This window comes from Brachionichthys hirsutus, chromosome 14 (assembly GCF_040956055.1).
Source record: "Brachionichthys hirsutus isolate HB-005 chromosome 14, CSIRO-AGI_Bhir_v1, whole genome shotgun sequence".
Taxonomy (NCBI): domain Eukaryota; kingdom Metazoa; phylum Chordata; class Actinopteri; order Lophiiformes; family Brachionichthyidae; genus Brachionichthys; species Brachionichthys hirsutus.
This window is the reverse complement of record NC_090910.1, coordinates 12,702,050-12,723,329: the sequence shown is the minus strand read 5'-3', so window position 1 is coordinate 12,723,329 and position 21,280 is coordinate 12,702,050. Positions and strand designations below refer to the sequence as shown.

At 52.6% G+C, this 21,280-nt stretch overlaps 1 protein-coding gene across 1 annotated transcript in view; it reads right to left on the bottom strand.

The window, feature by feature from the left end:
• Window positions 1-11,337: 11,337 nt before the first annotated feature.
• The window catches only part of sugct (succinyl-CoA:glutarate-CoA transferase), a 19,439-nt gene continuing 9,496 nt past the window's right edge, over window positions 11,338-21,280 (bottom strand). Inside the window, exons 13-14 of the mRNA XM_068748113.1 lie at window positions 12,937-13,000; window positions 11,338-11,712 (exon numbers count right to left, since the gene is read on the bottom strand). Coding sequence (XP_068604214.1) covers window positions 11,564-11,712; window positions 12,937-13,000 — 213 coding nt within the window. The 3' untranslated portion in view covers window positions 11,338-11,563. The remainder of the gene's footprint in view (window positions 11,713-12,936; window positions 13,001-21,280) is intronic.

Here is a 21,280-nt window from a genome sequence, read left to right as displayed (position 1 = left end):
TGCAGCAGAACTCACGACGAGTCTCGACGGCACTTTGAGAAAAGAAAAAAAAAGAGAGAGAATCTAATATATTTTGTTACGGGAGGAGGGGCGTGGCTTATTTATGTCTGAGACGTTCAAGCGCCCGTCGGAATCCTTAGCAACGAGATGCCTGAAAAACTCCTAACAAGAAAATCTCAAAACTATGCAACTTGTTTGGCGCGTCCCGACCCGATGTCCACGTTTCTGTTTACTTCTTCAAACCGTATTTTTTATTTTTGTTTGATGTTTGTGTGAGCGATACTTGAATGAAACAAGTTGGCCCGGCTGCTGGAACCAAACACTCCTTTATGTTACCATGGTTACCACGTTGTTGTTATGACCATTACTGTCAGTAAGGTTATTATTGTTTTTCTCGTTGGTATTTCTTTGGCTGCATTTTTATGCTTTTTTGTTGAGAAGCGTTTCAAACGTTCTCATCTTTTGCACTATAGCGACGCTATGCTCAGATTAGCCCGTCGGACCGCCGCTTCCTGTTCAGGGAGGCGCCTGAAAGCTCACAGGTTTGATTATTCCAAAAGATTCCATGAATGTGATTGGCTAAATCACCTGTCAGTCAAGCTAACAGACTCTAAATGTAAAACATCTAAAATGATTTTTCTTTATTGATTGTGACGCATGTTTAAGTGTGAGCTCCCGGAAATAAAAATCAGAATAGCAGGAATACTGCTTATTTATTTATTTATTGTTGTCTAAACAACAAGAGAGCTAATCGTTAGCAACTAGCGATAAACACTAAAAAAACAAAACTTGATAGTGTTAATGATGCCCAGAGATCTAATGAGCTTAAAGGTAGCAGCAAACAGCGCCATTGGAAATTACCCATAATGCACCAGGAACTTCCTGTCTGTCCAGTCAAGTGACACAGAGGAGAATAAAAAACGACGTAGAAGAAGAAATGTTTAGATCGGACTCCAATCCTTAACCGAGTTAAGACAACTTTACCCGTTCTGTTAGCTTAAATATTTAGCCACAGCGAGCTAACAGCTAGCCACCAGGTTTAAAGCACAAGAACAAACCATTCAAGAAAGTTTACACCTTCATCTCTGTGGGATGTTTACAGTATGTTAGCATGTAAAGGTGATTAGCATTCGCCAAGAGAGCTAATAATTGCTACAAGGGACACACTTAAAGATTTAAAATCAAATGTGTTAATAATGTGCTTTGATTTGTTCCCAGCCCTTTCTCAATGAATGCGACACTTTATTTTAAACATGTGTTTAAGTCTATAAAACATTTTGCACTTTGGATAATTTGTCTTTGTAAGTGAATGAACAAAAACAACAACAAAGAGCCTTTCAGTTTTTTATTACGTCGCAGTATTACGTTTAGAATTCTGAGAAAAAAGTCAGAAAATCATGAGAATACTTTTGAATTAGTAACTTTTGTATGTTAGAGGGGAAATATCAAAAGAGTCAAAATCAAGAACTTTGTATAAAAATGAATTTTAACCCAGTTTTAAAAACAAAATCTTTTACATAATTAAAAGTTTTGTGACTTTTTTCTTCTTAAATTGGACCTTTATTTTGTCCTCTTTCAACTTTTTATTATTTCAACTTTCAATGATTTTTCAATTCATGACCATAAAACCGTTTGAAGTAGTAAAGTATTCTGATTTATTTGTAGTCCATGAGTGAGAAAATGAGAAAACGATTCTTTCAGATGTTGACTTTAGAGGAGAAACACATTTCAGTTGCTTTGGACACCAAAGAGTTGAGTCAGACGTAAAACCGTTGATTCGATGATGCTGAACATTCTTTGATGAAAGGTTTCTCTCAAAATGTGTTGAACTTAATGAAAATCTTGTATTTATGCTTCGTAGTATTTGCTGCAGATTAATTTAGTCATTTCTGAATATTTTTTAATCGCCGCTTCTCTTCGTCTCCCTACACGACTCCACTTCCCACAATGCTTTGGGTTGAGCTCATCATAAAGGAAACGGTTGCCATGGAGATCTGGTCACGTCTGAGTGTTTGTGTTGTTTGTATTTTTATCAGTATTGTCGACTCGTTTCTTTTGGACTCCTCGGGACGTCCCGCATGAACCCGGACACGAGTACAGAAAAAAAGCCTCAAAAAGTCAAAAGAAAAAAAAAAGTTGTATTTGTTGATTTTGTTCTTTTTATCAAGAAGGAAAAAACTGACACTGAACAAAGTGGACAAAGAATAAAAAGTCTATTTTTTATTCTGTATATATGGAAGTTGAAGATTCCCGTTTGTCGCTTTGCTTTGTTGTACACATCAAACGCGCTTGTGGCATTTTTAAACCTAATTTATTTTACTGTTTTCTGCTTCACCATTAAAGTTTAAAGGATGTACACGAAGGAGGCCTTTTGTCCCTCGTTCTTTGAACGCACCTCGCGTCCTGCTTCCAGAACAAACTGTCTGCGGCTCTAGAACAGATCTCTGACCAGGATGTTCCAGATGCTGCCGGGATATAAATAGCTGACAGCGAAATGACTTGCAGATGACTTGGCCCCGCCCCTCGGAGACACATCTAAGACCCAACCGAGGACGGAAGCGACTCATGCGAGGACAGAACTCTCAGACGCTGGGACCGACATGGCGGCTCAGCGCCCAGAAGGACACAATGTCCCTGAACGCATCGGGTCCGATGGTATCCCGAGTCCGAGTCCGTCCTGACGTCGTTCGTGTCTCCATCGTGTGGATCGCAGACGATGGATAAGACAAACTCTCTTTCAGTCAGAGTATCGGGTCAACCAGAACTCCTGATGGACCAACGGAGGCCACAGAGAGCGGCGGCGCCGTCCTGGGGGCCAGCGGGGCCTGGAGCCCAGCTTGAGTCACGGCGCCTGTGTTTAGCGCTCGGCCCGGATGCTAATTGGACCTCTGCTGTGAGTTCTGTCCTGCAGGGTTCGGTTTATTGTGGGTCCATTAGAGTGTCCACTGAGCAGGGCCGGTCTGGTGCCTTCATCAGGGGGGCCCAGGGGGGCCATCAGGGGGGCCCAGGGGCATCGTCAATCACCCGAGTGTGCATGACGAGCTCTCAGGCCCGGCCCGGCGTTCAGCAGAACCTTTAGAGGGAAGTTCAGCGGTTCATCCGGGACCAGAGACGAGACACGGAGACCTCGTCTCAGCCGCCGCCGGAGGGTTAGGGTTCTCCTGGGGAGGGTTAGGGTTCTCCTGGGGAGGGGCTAGGGTTCTCCTGGGGAGGGTTAGGGTTCTCCTGGGGAGGGTTAGGGTTCTCCTGGGGAGGGGCTAGGGTTCTCCTGGGGAGGGTTAGGGTTCTCCTGGGGAGGGCTAGGGTTCTCCTGGGGAGGGGCTAGGGTTCTTCTCCAGTTCTCTCCTGCTGGTGAAGCCGACAGAGGAACCCGTTTGGACTCTGATGGTTCCTCACGGATGGTTCCACCAGATCCGGTCCAGACCCCGTTGCTTTGTGGTCCATGTTTTTTGTCTTGTAGCTTGCGGACCACGGCATGGACGGATTCCTGCTGTCACATCTATTTATTTACTGCCCCCCCCCGTGCTTCCTGAACCCCCCCCCCCCAGGAAAACATGGAGTCCATGGATGTAAATATGAACGGAGACAATTCCTGAAGATTCACTGCTGCTGACATTCCCTGTACTGTGTGTGTGTGTGTGTCCTGTTCGTCCAATCAGAGACATCCTGCTGCGTCCTCCACGGCGACGCAGAAGACTCAACGGCCTGATAACGGCCTGGTTCTGGTTCTGGCCCTGACTCGGGCCCTGACCTCAAGGCGCCGCTGCCCGGGTCTCTCTGTGCTCGGACTCTACACTGTAAAAAGTGTTACGTCTAAGCAGCAGAGCATGATGGGAGATCCAGTCCTCAGGAGGAAGCCGACCTTCAGCTGCCGTCTCCATGGAAACGAGGCCATGCCGGAGACCCTGACCATCGACCAATCACCTGTCAGCTCAACGACTTCGCAGCCAAAGTAACAACGAGCCAATCAAATGTCCGACTAACACACGTTACCATGGTGACAGGGAGACCTCCTCCTCGCAGAAACATTTAGATATATTTAAACATCAAATATGTGTAAACATGTCCAATCAGAACAGCCGTTAGCATGTTAGCAGAGAGCTAAGTCTCTAAACTCACCTGTTTTTCTCATTCATTAACTTCCCCTCATTTTCTCTATTGCCATTCCTGAATCCATAAATTGTACAAACCTGTTTCCTCGTGGCCTTCAGGAGCAATGAATATTCACGGTCCCCAGATGACGATGATTCCTGATGACGCTCGCGACCTCCTGACCTTTCCCGTGGCGCCGTCATCATGCCAGAACGAACACCTGAACAATAAAAATATCAAAAGTGATCAGAGACATTCATCATCATCCGGCTGCAGAAAGGCCAGCCAACACATTCCTGCACACGCACACACACACGCACACACGCACACACGCACACACACACACACACACACACACACACGCACACGCACACACACACTCTTGTATGTCGTCTGTTTAATTTCCTGGCCTGCTATCGTTTTACTCTACAGAGTCGTCAAAATAGGATTAGACTGTTTAATAAAGGATGATTCCCACCCTGAGGAAATGACTCCACTGGGCGACACACACGCACACACACGCACACACACGCACACACACACACACACGCACACACACGCACACACACGCACACACACACACACACGCACACACACGCACACACACGCACACACACGCACACACACACACACACACACACACACACATCTCAGTCTCCACTGGATTAATACACACCTGGACGCTGACATCACGCCACCGCCGCAGACCTCAGATGTGTCGCAGCTGCATCGTCGGGTCAACAGGTGAGGAGTTCACCTACGGGACGAAGAGGAGCGTTTGCTTCCGTTCACTTCCTGTTTCTGCAGGAACTTAAAGCTTCAGGATAACATCAAACGTAAAATCATCTATATTTCGACCCCGCCCATGAAGGTGGGGGTGGGGCCGGCTCTCCTCCTCCTCCTCCTCCTCCTCCTCTCCTTGGTTTCCTGCTTCTTTCATCACCTGTTCCTGTTCCTGGTTCTGGTTCTGAGCTCCGGCCAATGGGGAGAACCCGGTGTTCTGGGTTTCATCTCTCAGTTCTAATTCAAAAAGACAAGATTCCTGTTGTGAGAAGAGCAGAAGAACCGGTTCTGCTCGGGTTCTAACCTTTAATTTATCTGTTCGATTCTCTGTAAATCATTTTGAACTCATTCTCGCCGCTGGACTTCCTGTCGCTTCAGGATGAGGCCTGTAAATTTCACCTGGATTTCCTACGGAGACACACGAAGACCCTGACCCCGCCCCCCCAGAGACTGGGGGGGGGGTCAGATGCTTTATGGCTCCACCTGACATTTAAAAGGAGAAAGACACTGAATAATGTCTCTGCAGGATGGACGGATGAAGAAGAGAAGGAGCAAACCGTAAATCAGAAACCCAAAAGATGAGCGTGAAATTCCTCCTCCGACCAGACGCAGGTAAGAAAGGTCACAGCAGCGCGTCCCAGGTGGGATGGAGGGGCGTTCCCTAGGTGGGGGGCGTTGCCTTGGTGGATCCAATAGCTTTGACATTTTTGAGGTGAGGACGGCGGGGGACGAGGGACAAAATACAGCGATGCTCAGTCTTCATAAACGTTGGTTTCTGTGCCATCAGTGTGTGTGTGCGTGCGTGTGTGTGTGCGTGCGTTTTGACCGCCGGTCAGATGGTGTGTCCGTCCACACAGGTGCTGCTCTCTGTCTCACACCGATGATGTCACACACAGGTGGCAGACAAGAAGCAGGCCGTGCACACACACACACACACACACACGCACACGCCAGCGATGGTCCGTGGGCGTGTCCGTGGGCGTGTCCTCGCTGCGTTGGTGATGTTTGAACTCCGTGTTCCAACGCCGATGACTCACCGTTACACATTAAAGCGGTCACTGACGGTCCTTAAACGCATCACAGACCAGATGCATCATGGTCTGTCTGGAGGACACCCCCAGATGGCTGCGTGTGTGTGTGTGTGTGTGTGTGTTTGTTTCTGGGGGAATCCTGATGATGTAACACAGACAGTGAGGTAACAGGTGGGCGGCGGCTAAAAGCAGCCAGGCATGCTGCTACCTGTGGCTGGAGAAGGCAACTGGCCCCGCCCCTTTTATGATGTCATACATCCAGAATCTGGACCCAAACAAAGGACGCGCTTTATTGGCTGTCTGAACGAACCAATCAGAGTTCGGACCACAGAGGTTCTGGTGAGTTTCCAGCAGACGACCACAGTTTACCGCTGTTTGTGTGCATGTACTCAGTGTGTGTACTCAAACATGTACTTAGTGTATTTACCCTCAGGCGTTTGCGTGTTTGTTTCTGGGACCGTTTTAGCAGCCAAACCTGGAAACATTCCGACTGGACGCTCCGGTGAGTCGGGAGTCGGGTCGGCGCTGAGGATGAAAAATATTCTGTTTGAGTCGGAGGAAGATTAAACTCAGATCACAAACATCTGTCTACAGTAATATTCTACAAAACTCACAAAGCTGTGGGCGTGGCCTCGGCGATGAGCTGTGGGCGTGGCCTAATCGGTCTCAATCAGGCTCAAAGCAGCGAGAGACCAAACAAACGTCCCCAGTTGGACAGATTTGAAGAGGAACCGGATGACCCAGAAGAACCGCGTTGTGTGTTTGTTTTGGGGTGAGCGCTCACGTGCACATGTGTGTGCGTGTGCGTGTGTGTCATTATCCTCCGTGACTCATCTCTGGTCGGCGCTACAGGAACAGTCCAGTCAGACTTTCCAGGTCGGCTCAGTTTGGTGGTTTCCATCCCAGAAAACGTCCCAGCTGGAAACAAAGAGACTAAACAGGCCGGTTCTGTCCCAGCCCGGCTCACGGTTCTGTGAGGAACATCCACGGTTCCTGCCCCGCTAGCAGCTAACGTCTGAACATCTGTCCCACAGTAGACCCGTCCTCCCGGTCCTCCGAGGAGGTTCTAGAAGTACCTGGACAGGTCTGAAAGGTTCTGGTCGGATCCTCCTGCAGGAGGCTCTGGAGGTTTGTGCTGGAGGAGGTCATGGCCTCCGTGATGTTCTGGTGGACCACGGAGCCACTGGCAGGTCCAGAACTTCACCTCTCCTTCCCTTCTTCCTCGTTAATCCTCCTCCTCCTCCGTTTCCACTGACGGTCTCTACGGGCCGGTCTGGTTCTGTCCTGGTGGGACCGGTTCCAGCTGCACTAAGTTTTGGGGGATTCCTGCCGGGATGGAAACAGAACCGTCCGTTTGTTTCCAGGAGGAGATCTTGTGACGGCAGCTCATTCAGAACACTTTTCAGAACCATTCATCAAACCCGAGTGTTTTCACAGGATCCTGGACGCCCGCCCCGGAAACCAGAACGGTTCTGATGGATCAGCCCGGTCCGGCTTCATGCTGCTAGCAGCGTTAGCATGAGGACTTCCAGTGGACATGATTCACATCCCGGCGAGCAGCGGTCCTGTCCTGATGTGGACCCCGTGCTGACGGGTCAGAACCGCCGGATCCCCTGAATCTGGTTCAGGTTTCAGGAGAGAGGATTCAGAAGCTGGATGTGGACCAGCTTAGAGGGCGTCGAGAAGAACCGGACCACACTGCGCCGATTCTTCAAACGGTGGAAAGTTCCCGACTGAAGAAGACGAGGATGGAAACAGACGAGAGGAAGGAGCTGGAAGGAGAGAAGAGTGATGAAGTGGAGGAGAGGAAGAGATATGTAAACTCCCGGGCTGTATTTACAGGACGGGAGCCCGGAGGGGACAAACGCCGCTTTGCCTTAATCCCTCACTTCATAAAGAGGACATGTGGACATCGTCAACGTCCCGCCGTCCAGGCCCGTAAACAAGACGGCGAGTGGGTTGGATCTGGACCTGGATCTGGACCGCCTGATCCATCTGGTCGATCGCTTCCCTCTCCTCGTGCTCTGGACCCATCCTATCCGAAGCCCACATGGACCCAGCAGAACCCAGAACCCGCCCGAACACCGGGGACGAGGACCGTCAGGGTTTAAAGCAGAGGATCGACTTCCTGGGTCGGGTTGTAAAGAGTCCAGGAAGTAGGAGAACGTCAGACCCGTCAAAAGACACACAGGTGTAAGACAGAGGGGGCGTGTCCCCGAGGGGGTGGGACCTGTTGAGTTAGGAATTATATCGGACCAATTAGAAAGCTCGGTCTGAACTGATCTATGGTCCAGGTGGCACCTGGCCACGCCTCAGCCAATAGGACGTCACAGACGTGTGTTCAGTGAGCTGATTGGCTGTGAGCCGTCCACCAGAACCAGAACCAGAACCACTGGGTCCACGGTGAGAAAGGAAAACAGGAAGGAAGGAAGTTTCAAAGTCTGGAAACTTTGATCTATCAATATGTCTGATTGGTTCTGTCTGTCCACGCCCGTCCATTTCCCATGGTGCATTGTAAACAGGACACGCCCGTCCGCCTGTGGCAGCACTTCAGACGACACGCACACACACACACACACACACACACAGCTGAAGCCCATCCAGGCGCTGCTTCCTGGTGCAAAGCCTCATGGGAAGTGTGCAGCTTTACGACACGCCATGTGTTCAGAACGAGTCCAGTCCATTTGATTCACAACAAAAGCTACTTCAGAACAGAACCAGAAACCTCGGACCCAGTTAGCCTAGCTTAGCTTAGCCTGGGACAGGAAACAATGGGGACTCGCTAGCTCGGCTGAAGCGCTGAGGATCGTTAGCTTGATCTCGTTACAGCCGGTGTTTCATTGGCTACTTCCTGTTTTATTATGAAGGTCTCATTCTGTTTCCTGTTTGGTCACCTGACACTGCCTTTAAAGCTCCTTAGTTCCTGCGTATTTTTATCATTTTTGCATCAAAGCAAAAACAGGAGACACAATCGAGGCAGCGTTTGATCCTGAGCAGCTGCGAGTCCCACCAGAGGGACCGCTGAGTTTGATCAGCCTGTCAGTCAAAGCCGAGGGCACAGAGCAGCCGTTAAAGAGCGGCTCCAGTTTTCAGATGACCTGAAATATGAAACAACGTAGTTTAATGGAAGACATCTGTTAGCACTACAAAATAAAAGCACGTGCACGCCTTCTGTCCGGGAAGCTCAGAGGTCACATGGTTGGCGACTCGTCAGCGGGACGGAGGCAGACCGCCAGCGAGTCCGAGGGGGGGGGGACGGGGGAAATCCTCTCACACTCAGAGGAAAATGAAGAGCGGGGCAGTAAAATATAATCCAGAGCTTGAAACGCGGCGAGCTGACGGACAGAATGAAAACATAAACGTGACTGACAGGTCGGCTCAGCAGGTTTATGGGCTCAACCCGGAACAGGTGAGTCACAGGTACAAACGATCACCTAAAAGGTTTCTGGAGCCGAAACGAAAACACAAGAGAAGCCACACCCCCAACACCTGGGTGAACCTCCGCTGCTTCCCCAGGTCAGTCCCTCCTGAGGGGAACATGAACGTCGGATTAAATTACCGAACCCACAAAGACCCGATAATCTAATTCTGGAGATATTTCAGTCTGAAGTTCTGAACTCTAAATGAGTCCCGGTGGGAGCCTCTGAATCGGCTTCCACCTCAGTGACACTGAATTAGGAGGACATGTCCCTCCTTTTGTGTCCCAGCAGAGTCACAGAGGACGGGCTGAAACGTGACATCCAAATGGGGACAGATCATCCAGCCAGAACGACGGAGGTCCTGACCTCCGGACGGTTAATGAAAGCAACCCAAGTCCGATCTGGAACGCTGTCAGAGGTCGGCCGGGGGACAGCCAACCAGAGCCAACCGGCCGGGGGACAGCCAACCAGAGCCAACCGGCCGGGGGACAGCCAACCGGCCGGGGGACAGCCAACCGGCCGGGGGACAGCCAACCGGCCGGGGGACAGCCAACCGGAGCCAACCGGACGTAAGAGCTGGAAGCTGTTATTCAATGAGTAGTTAGAGGCCGGAGGACTAGAGACTGCAGGAGGTCCAGATCCAGAGTCCAGGAGGTCCAGATCCAGAGTCCAGGAGGTCCAGATCCAGAGTCCAGATTCAGACTCCTCTCTTCTTCTTCAGGTGTTTTGACCCGTCTCTGTTGAATTCGTCTGTTTGTTCTGATGGACAGATCCGAGGAGAAGACGAGGAAGCGTGATTCACCGTTGCCAGGGCAACGGAGCACACACATCCTGTCCAGACTGGAGGTGACAGGTGTTTGATCGTCTGTTCCTGCTACTGGCGGCGGAGCAATGCATCGTGGGTCGCGGCTACTATAATGTCAAATCCAGCTGTAGCAGCTGCTCAACACCTCCTCCTCCTCCTCCTCCTCCTCCCTCCTCCCTCTCTCTCTCCATCCGGCCACTTCAGGAAGTGGCTTCCGAGGAAACTCCCACTGGACGTCATATTGGGGAGTCCCGGACCGTGTGTGTGTTTCCACCATAAACGCCTCAGTTTAACGAGCCGTCCTTGAACGCCACACCGTCCGTCAACAACCCTGATATTTGAAGGTGATGTAACTCCGCCCCTCCACGGGGGAAGTCGGGTCGGGCCCTGAAGTCCCGCCTCTGGCGTCTGGAGACACACCTCCAAACTGCAGGGGATGAAAAGGCCTCTGCTGGTTTCCATGGTTACAGAGCCAGGATTTAGGGCGCTTGATCCGTCTGCTTCTCCAGGGTCAACACGACGTCTCGGATCCGTCATAGATGATGTCATCACCGTGGAAACAAAAGGCTGCCAACCAATCAGACACGCCTTCTATTCAATGACATTAATATCTGACTTCATTTGCATATCTAACCCCGAGTCTAACGGTCCTGAACTTGGTTCTGAACCCGGTCCTGAACCCGGTCCAACCCATTAAAGCCATCACCTGGACAAAGTCCGGGTCCCTGGGAGGCAACAAACGGATCACATGACAGCCCGAGGTGGAACCGCTGGTCCCAGAACAGCTGGAACATTAAAAGGAGAGGAAGAGGAGCTACAGTCGGTGTCAGGTGACCCTTCACAATAAGAGCATCGTTTATCTCCTCAGCCGCTGTTCCTGTGTCTGCGATCCACATTAGGCTGGACAAGAACCCTTCCTGCACACGCGCACGCACACACGGGCACGCACACACACACACGCTCCAGATGTGAGGGAATAAGGGACGTTTAAAGAGCTGCTGAGTTACGTACATCCGAAAGTTCAAACCGGAGGCAGCCAACGGGCGAGAGCAGAGCCGGGCGGCGGCGTCTGACCGGAGCTTCCTGTCCTCCCCGGGACAAACGGGAACAAAGAGACGAGGGCGTGGACACCTCGGAGGCGGGGCCAGCTCATAAAAACAGATGAAGATGAAGAGGAGGGCTTCAGAAACACAACTCCAACGGCGTTCAAGTCAAAACGGGTTTATTTTCAAAGTGTTTCTAAGTGTCTGACGGGACCTGAACGCAGCGGCAGGTCGGCTCCTGATCCGACCTCCATCCTGACCTGTTACTGATCACTTCAATCAATAACCGAATCAGCTGATTAGCATCACACAAACCATCCTTTGATTCTTTGATTGGTTCCTGGATTCTTTCTGTGTCCCCCTCCTCTCGGCCAATCAGGGCGCTTCATCTTAGGCCACCGCCTTGTCCTCCAGCAGCGCTTTGATGACATCATCACCGTAGGACAGCGTGTCTCGCAACACCTGCACCGTGTGCTGGCCGGTCACAGGAGGCGGAGTCGGATCGTCGTGGCTGAAGCTGCTGAAACGGACGGCCGGACCTGAAGGGGGAGAGAGAGAGGGAGGGAGGGGGAGAGAGAGAGGGAGGGAGGGGAAGAGAGAGAGAGGGAGGGGGGGGGGGGGAAGAGGAAGAGAGAGAGAAGTTTATGTTGGGAAACTCCACAATCAGCTGTTTTTAAAGAGCAGCACTAATGAGCTGAGCTCAGTGTGTGTGTGTGTGTGTGTGTGTGTGTGTGTGTTGCTGTGTGTGTGTGTGTGTGCGCGCCACACGTGTTAACCTGCACGTCAGTGTGTGAACAGTGCTGCTAGTTTCACCTCATTAACGACCCGCTTTCTCCCTCAGTGACGTTCAACAAGGGTCAGGTGTGTTCTGTGTGGGGGGGGGGGGGCATCGGGGGAATAGGACAGAGGCTGAGCATCATGGGTGGGACCTCCATTCTGATTGGTCGATTAAGTGCGTTAATCAGAACGTGTTTAATCAAACATGCTAACATGCTAACGCTGCCATCGCTATGCCAACGTCCCCGCCTGCAGACCGTTGGGTTCGGTGGATTCACTTAGCGCCATCTGCTGGCCCGGAATGCAGAACCTTTTAGCCCGTTGTCATGGAAACGGTTCTGCTGATGGACGCTCACTTCCTGACACTGAGGGGCCGGACAACCAGTGCACGATTTCACGCCCAATTAACAAGAGACAAGGCGCGCACGCACACACACACGCACGCACGCGCACACACACAGACACACACACACGCACACACACACGCACACGCACACGCTTTTGTCTGGTGCTGTTTACTAAACAGAGAGAAAACAAGGAAGGAATGAAAAGGATGTTGTTGGATTGTAGCCCGGCAGTTTAAATGTCCTCTTCGTCCTCCTGTCCCCCTCAGGCTGGGGGACAACCAGAGTATTATTGGACGCCACGCTGTCTGTAACCCACGAAGAACTTTCTCTTCACTGCCGTCGTGTCTTCCTCTTCATGCGTTAGCTGCTAAATGCTACTAGCTGCTTCCTGCATCACAAGCCCCTCCCCCCTCACACGCGTTCGCCTCCGCTTCACCTGATTTGACCGATGTGTTTGGACAGTCACCAAACGCAGCGCTGCTTGTTATGGATGTCTTCCTGCCGGGACAAACCGCTTCCTCTCCAGGAACCTTTGGAGATCCATCAACCCGGCGAGCAGCGGTCCCTCTGGACCGGCACCAGCAGGACGCGCTCAGTGTGTGTGTGTGTGTGTGTGCGTGTGTGTGCGTGCGTCCTCACCTGGGACAGTAACGCGTCCTGCCGTCGGATGCTTCATCTGCAGGATGAGGCCGTTGTGTTTCACCTGAGGACAGAAGAGAGCAGCGTGGTGAGCGCCGTCCCCCTGTGGACACGCCCCGACTTGGACCGGAGACACGCGTGTGTCCACAGGAGGGCGGCGGTTCCTCCTCTTCCTCTATGACGAGGGAAGAACTGCCACCGGAAGTCGCCTCTTCCTCATCCTCCTCTTCCTCTTCTACCAGTCGGTCCGACACAGATCTGGGTCTCGCTGGTTCTGCTGCGGGCAGAACCGTTGAGGGTTCAGAGATATAATAAATACACAAACACGGCGACACCCCCACAATTTAAGCAGAAGTACACAACAAAACAACACATCAAACGTCTCATACCTGAAGACTCACACGCACACACACACACACGCACACACTCACACTCACACACGCACACACACACACACGCACACACTCACTCACACACACACGCACACACACACGCACACACACACGCTCACACACACACAGACACAGACACACACACACACTCACTCACACACACACACACGCACACACACACGCACACGCTCACACACACACAGACACAGACACACAGACACACACACACACTCACTCACACACACACACACACACGCACACACACACGCACACACACACTCACACTCACACACACACGCACGCACACACACACACACACGCTCACACACACACAGACACAGACACAGACACACACACACACTCACTCACACACACACACACGCACACACACACACAGACACAGACACACACAGACACACACACACACTCACTCACACACTCATTCACACACACACACACACTCACACACACGCACACACACACGCACACACACACACGCACACACTCACACTCACACTCACGCACACACAGACACACACACACACGCACACACACGCTCACACACACACAGACACACAGACACACTCACTCACACACACACACACACGCACACACACGCTCACACACACACACACACACACTCACACACACACAGACACACACACACACGCACACACACGCTCACACACACACACACTCACACACACACACACACACACACACACATGCTCTCCAGGGGGAAACTTTAATCAGATCCAAACTGATCGATGTCTTTAATTTAAACATCAAACATGACGCTGAGTGCAGCAAGTCCAGCAGCACAAAACTAATTATAGGCAGTGTGTGTGTGTGTGTGCGTGTGTGCGTGTGTGTGTGCGTGTGTGCGCGCGTGCGTGTGTGCGCGCGTGCGTGTGTAGAACATAAACAGCTCGGCTGAGGGAGCCGCTCTCCGTCTGCAGATCAGTTCAATAAACAAACGTGAATTCTTCGTAAGTCACAAATGAATACGTTGTTTTTGTACACGGATAAAGTTACATTTAATACTTGTACTTCACACACAGTGTGTACTCGTGTACGGCAGGCGCGTGTGTACGTGCACAAACGTGTATGAAAGTGTAAAGTGTGTGTGTGTTGTTGTTCGGCCTTCCACTGCCCATATATGGGCGTCACTCTCACTCGACACAGACTCGTAGCTGGAGGCTTCCCGTTGCCGTGACGAGGGCGACGGACATCAAACGAGTCGTTAAAGCGTCGCCTCGCTTTAATGGAGGAAACATTACGTTGTACTTTTCTGTAATCCGCTCAAACCTCCAATAACAGAATATAATTTGAATGTAATTAAATGTCATTTGTGGCGACATCTGCGCCGCGTTAGAGGAACCGCTCGGCTTCAAACGACGGTCGGGCGACGCATCCGATCTGGGAACGCGAGCGGAGTGGTCACAGCATGGAGGCGGCGGTGGGTGGATGGTTCAAGACCACAGTTTGCTGGCCCAGTGGGGCATCGGGCGACTCGTTAGCATCAACAAGTGTGAGTCGTGGTGAGAACGGTGACCTCAGCAGAGCGGCACCGAGGCAGGACGGGTACCGAGGACGGGTACCGGGCCGGGCCGGGCCCATCAGCGTGAGTTATGGCGTAAACACCACCGGGGTTCACCAAACCAGAGCTGAGGCTCCGTGCTGACAGGGGAACGCCGCAGGCCCGCGGGCTGCTTCAGAACCGCTTCCAGAACTTCTTGTGACTGGTGTCGTAAAGCACGAACAGAGGTTAAGAACCACGCGGTCAGGACGCCACGCAGATGTTTGGTGACGCCCCCGCGGCGTGTTTTAGGGTTACTGGTGCTGCCCGCAATTATTCTGCAGAACTGAGAGAATGGCTTCGATCCCTGAACGTAAGTCAACGTCTGTCCCACCGGGGGGGGGGGGGGGGGCGGGGCTTCATGGAAACATCTGCTGGAGCCAACGCTGCTAGGAGCGGGGGCTTTAGCACCGCCGACTCTGTGGAGGGGGGGGGGGCATGACAGGTAAGACACTAAACCCACCCGTGATCCGTCCGTCCACCCGGTCCACCGTAGCGGGTCGGTGCTGCTTAGGGTCCAGTATAAATGGGACAGAACCAGGGTGAAGGTTCTGACCTTCATCGGCGCCATGTCCTCTCGGTGTTTTAACGCCTCCTCTCCTTCCCATCACTCTTTCTTCTCCCTACTGGCTGAGCCTTTGAAGCTAGCTGTGGCGGTCCATAAAGAGCGCTAAGCAGGACCCCCGGGACCGCCCGGGCCCGCTGACAGATCACGTTCCTGCAACATCAAGGAGAGAGGATGGCGTTGGTGTGCAGCGTGGCGCTGCCTGAACCTGCTGCTCCGCGTTTGACCTCCACAATCAAAGCAGCTCATGAGACCGGCGGCGGCGGCGGCGGCCTGGACGCTAACGGTCCCAGCTGATGAATAATGCTCTTCATCACGTTGCGTGTTTAAGTTGGGGAAATGTTGAGTCCGAACTTTGAAGCGGCGCCGAGTCACGGTGGACGAGTCACCTTCACACCCGACCAAGATCAGATGATCTAATGTCAGAAGGCGCTATATTAGCCGTTTGCTAGCTCCCCCCCAGGAAGCGGTCGTTTTCGCCAGCCGATGACGGGATGGACGGACCAACGGGGGACGAGTCCGGACTCGTGGAGGGTAGGGGGGGCGCAGGTGAGGCCAACGTCAGGTCAAGAGCTTTCACCTTCACAGGTGGACTAGCTTCTGCCACTAGGGGTCGCTAAGCAACAGAACAATGACGCAGGGGATGCTGTGATCTTTTTAATTACACTCGGGCCGTTTTTATTGCTCCTCTTTCATGGCCGTGACTCGTGTTTTATTGGCCAACCAAAAGTCAATAAGAAAATGGCAGCGAGTTGATTAAAACAAGGATCCCTCAGAGCGTTGCTGCAGGAGTTGCTGCTCTCCTCCTCGTCCAGCAGGTCCTCCAGCAGGTCCTCCAACAGGTCCTCCAGCAGGTCCTCCAGCAGGTCCTCCAGCAGGTCCTCCAGCAGGTCCTCCAGCAGGTCCTCCAGCAGGTCGTCCTCGTTGTCATGGAAGTGATGTCGGTTTTAAGCTCCTCAAGTTTCTATGACGTCGCTTCAAGAACAACGGCTTGATTTCAAAGCTTCATTCCTACAGGCATCATGAGACTAGACTAGACTAGACTAGAGGAGACGAGACTAGACTAGAGGAGACGAGAGTAGACTAAATCATTGCTTCCATTCCAGCTGCTGATCTTCATTCCTCCCCCTCCTCCCCCTCCTGCTCCTCCTCCTCCTCATCGTCTCTGCTTTGAACACAGGTGGACAACGTCCGGCAGGTGTTCCGGTCGCTCGGCACGCTCCCCGGTAGCGGAAGAGATCAGAAACGGTTTCCTCAAACAGGAAGTAAACATCGCACCAACCAAACGGACCCCTAATGAGACGGCTGCTCCCATTTTGAAACCTTCATGTTCATTCCATTTCTGCTGAGTCATGGTTTTCAGCTGAAACGCCGGCGTCCCGCTTCATTGCCAGTTTGGTCAGAGGTCGCCCAACAAAATATGCGGCGTAGCTTTTGGGACAGCTTTGTCTTCGGCAGGATGGAGAGCAGCTGGTCGACAGGTCGACTCCCCGACAGACGCCGTGCATCCCGTTCCGTCCGTTTCCCACAAGTCCTCGTTCTTTATCCGTTAGCCGCCGAAGCGTTTACGGTCTCATAGCTTGTCCTGTCAGACGTCTGCTGTCCCCCACCTTCGTCTCCGAGTCCTTCCTCATAGCATCAGCTGCTAGGCTAGCTGCAGCACTGCATCCCGACCTGCCTCGACCCCCCCGAGGAGGAAGTGAAGCAACAGACAAAAAGCCAATATGCAAAAGAGGACCTGAGAGGACGAAGAGCTCTTTCGCCGCGGGCCCACCGGGTCCGCGGACTCTTAACCACGCCACGTAAACGTTAGCAGGCGGCGTCACCAAGATGGTGGTGAGTAAAACCGCTCCGTGAGAAGAACAGGACATGAAAAGCTCCGGCGTGGTCGGCTTCAGGCAGGCTCGTCTTCGTCCAAGCCGGCGCAGCCTGAGGACGGCGAGCGGGAGCGGCACGGCACGGAGACGGAGCGAGGTTCCATAGAGGAACCCTCAGACGTGAGAACGTCGGGTCCCACGCCGCTGGTGCTGCATGTAAACGACTTCCAGCCGTCCTCTCGGGTCTCCTGTTTGTAATTTGGGCTTTTGTTTATCGACTGCATCCCCACAAGCCCGCTTGAAACCGGACCCACCTGTGGATTTGCATGACGGGCAGCGAGAGGAGCTCGAGTTTACATCTGGTGTGTTCGGAGCACGCCGAAGGGAGACACGGACGTGGCGGTCGGATGCTGGAGGACGAGGGGACGCCCACATTTGCATTGGATTTCACTCACAATCAAATCAGAAAGTGGGATTTTATAAACAGAACCGTGGATGGGCCAGATCAAGAGCAAGGATTCAGGGTCCGGATGGACCCGGTCCTCCCGAGCCGGGCCGTTGTCCCGGGTGAAGACTGGGGGAGGACACAAATACTTTCCTGGAGATATAAGCTTTGGCTCGAACTCAAAGAACTTGTGCTGAGACAAAGTCCTAAACAGAATAAAGAGCTTTTAATATATATTTTATGAGTCTGACGTCGTGGATTCCATTTCTAGACTATGAAATTGTTCAATATAAAACCTTTGAGGGAATTAGAAACTTATTAAAAAGGCCAACTCGAAGACGTGCCAACAGCTTGATGGACATGTCCCCGCAGGCCGGTCTGGACACAATTACTTCTGGGCAGCAGGCATCGCTGACTCTCCAGGCATTCCTGGATCAGTTCTAGGGACTCTGAGAAAGACCGTCTACTGGGGGAGTCACACCAAGAACTGAATAGCACCACCGGCCTCTTTCTGATGCGCTCCCGCTGGTTGCTACGGCGACGTAATGACTCTGATTTGGTCTTTGCATGTTAGCATGACGTTTGCTAACTCCTCTTAGCCACGGCGCCGCCGCTGCTAGCGCTACGTGGGAAGCCTCCGCCTCGTTAGCGTTCCTGAAGACCAGGAATATCCTTCATCCAATAGTTGCTGAGACAAGCAAGACCACAAACGTCAACATGAAGCATCCTCTGGGGACCCCGAGAGTCGGAGCGGAACCTTCAAGGAGACGCTGAGGTATTCTGGTGAGGCTAAAACACACAACAGTTAGAGCGCTAAGCGTTAGCACAACAACACAACAGTCCTCGCTAAACACAAAGGCCTTCAGGGGCACACACGCACGCACACACACACACGCACGCACACGCACACACGCACACACACGCACGCACACACGCACACACGCACGCACGCACACACACGCACGCACACACACGCACGCACACGCACGCACGCACGCACACGCACACGCACGCACACGCACACGCACACGCACGCACACGCACACACGCACACACACGCACGCACGCACGCACGCGCACGCACACGCACACGCACACGCACGCACACGCACACGCACGCACACGCACACACACACACACGCACACACACACGCACACACACGCGCGACTTTGGGCTTTGGTTTGTATGAAGTGGAAACTCCGGCATGAGGAACGTGTGTGTTTTGGACGGAGCATTGAGCGTCAGCGGATACGAGTCCAAACGGAGACCCGGAACCATCCGATCCAGTCACACCGCCGTGCGTGGCAACAGAACCGGATCGTATTTCTTCCTCAACGTGAAGTGGAAGGCAAACGTAGCAGTTAGCAGCTAACCCAGAGTGCATCAGGTGAAAATACGGGGGGGGCGGCGGAGACGATGTCTCAGGACTCCTCGTCCTCCAGAACCAGAGATGACATGACAATAACAGAGAGAAAGAAGAAACGACAGAAATAGACACGGAACAGAGGGAGGTGAAGAAGCTCAATCAGGGTACGATGACCCGAGGGCTAAGGGAGGGGGGGGGGGGGGAGGAGGGGGAGGGGGGCCGCTTCCAGACCAGTCGGACTCATAGATTTCTGAAGGATAAAGTGGGTTTAGAAGCGTTCAGAGGTCAAACTGATGCTTATGAAGGCTTCGTTGTCACGGCGACGACCGGCTGAAATAACAGAACCTGCAGCTCCGCCCAGGCAGGCAGAAGCTGCTGAAGTCCACCAGGAAAGCATGTCCTCTGACGGGGACGGGGGACGCGTCCCGTCCCACCAATCTGGGTCCACAGCACCCGACCAAACGCGCTGCTAACAGCTGTCTGAACGACCTGTGTTCACCTCAGACACAGGTCCAGGTCCAGGTCCAGGTCCAGACACATGATGACCCGGCAGGAAGGAAAGAACCGAAGAGAGAACGAGTCAAAGCCGCAAAGTTTACTACAAGAAAATCACTGGTTTCCATGAGAGTCTTCATGTCTCTCTCTCTCACACACACACACACACACACACACACACACACACACACACACACACACACACACACACACACTCACACACAAACACACACACTCACACACACACTTCAGGAACAAGTTGAAGCAACTGAAGCACATTAAGGAGTTTCTGTTCTCTGGACGACTGTCCAGAGAACAGGGAGTGTGTGAGTGTGTGTGTGTGAGAGTGTGTGTGTGTGTGAGAGTGTGTGTGAGTGTGTGTGTGTGTGAGAGTGTGTGTGAGTGTGTGTGTGTGTGAGTGTGTGTGAGTGTGTGTGTGTGTGTGTGTGAGTGTGTGTGTGTGTGTGTTTACCACTCAAGGAGACAAACAGCAGCCATAATAAACACCGCCTCCACTAATCAGAACAAGACGTCAAACACAGACCAAAACAGGAAGCAGCTAACAGCTAGCTGGTTAGCATTTAGCGTCTATGAGCTGAGCTGGTAGCAACACGCTATGAATGAAGCATCGAGGTCTCCAGAGGACGAACCCCACGAGACTCAGACTCCCTCCTGTTCAGGCTGGTTGACAATCTCTTCATTGATCGATGACCTTTCACCACCTTTGACCTCTGGGGTAGAAGACGGACGCACTGAACCCCGTGTCGCTCCTCTAATTAGCCTTCCTGTCATGTGGCGTTGGAGGCTGCGTTCACCACAGACTGAATGGGAACCAAACCAACATGGCCACCACATGTCAGCCAATCGCTGTTCTTTGTGTCCTCAGCAGCCAATCACAGCAGCGTCTCGAACCTGCTCGCCACAGGACGGTGGGATGCCTTAAAAGGAGGACAGATGTGATGTCACCAGCCCGTAACTCATCCTTCCGTCTTCCCCCCATCTGCCTTTGATGTCTGGCTTCAAAGCGTTCTGCTTTTCAGCTGGATGGGTTCTGGTGTGATCCCGTCTGGCTCCCGAACCGGTCCAGAGGTCAGAACCCCCCCTCGCTCTTTTCCTGATTATTGTGAATCTGTTTATCTCTCAGTGTCACTGTTTAATTGGACGACCCCCCCCCCCGGCCCCCCCCGGCCATGGGAAAGTATGCAGACACATTCTGATTCGATTACCGCTCGCCAACCGAACGCCGCTCCGCCACATTCCCGCCTTCATGCGAGGAAACTGCAGAGCAAGGCCGAGGTGGAGGGTTCCATTCCCCGGACGCATCCGGTCCCTCTTTACTCGCCGCAGTAATCACCATGTGGCGGAGGAGCAGCAGGAGGAGGTCTGCTCCTCCAGCAGCGCCTCCATTCAGGGCCGCGTCCTCTGAAGGAGACGTCTTTGTGGAGGACGTGTCCATCGTCCACGACCCCGGAGGACAAGGCGCCTTCGAACAGCGCTCTGATAAGCTAACTGGCTACAGGCGTTAGCCTCACAACCGGGTCAGCTGATCACTTCCTGTTCAATCACCTCTTTATCCAGAGCTCGGAAGCCAAAGGAGACAACCTGTCCCAGACGAGGAAGAAAACAGGACTCCTCTTCCTCCCCGATCACCCAAAACCAGACGGTTCAGTGAGTCACCGCCTTT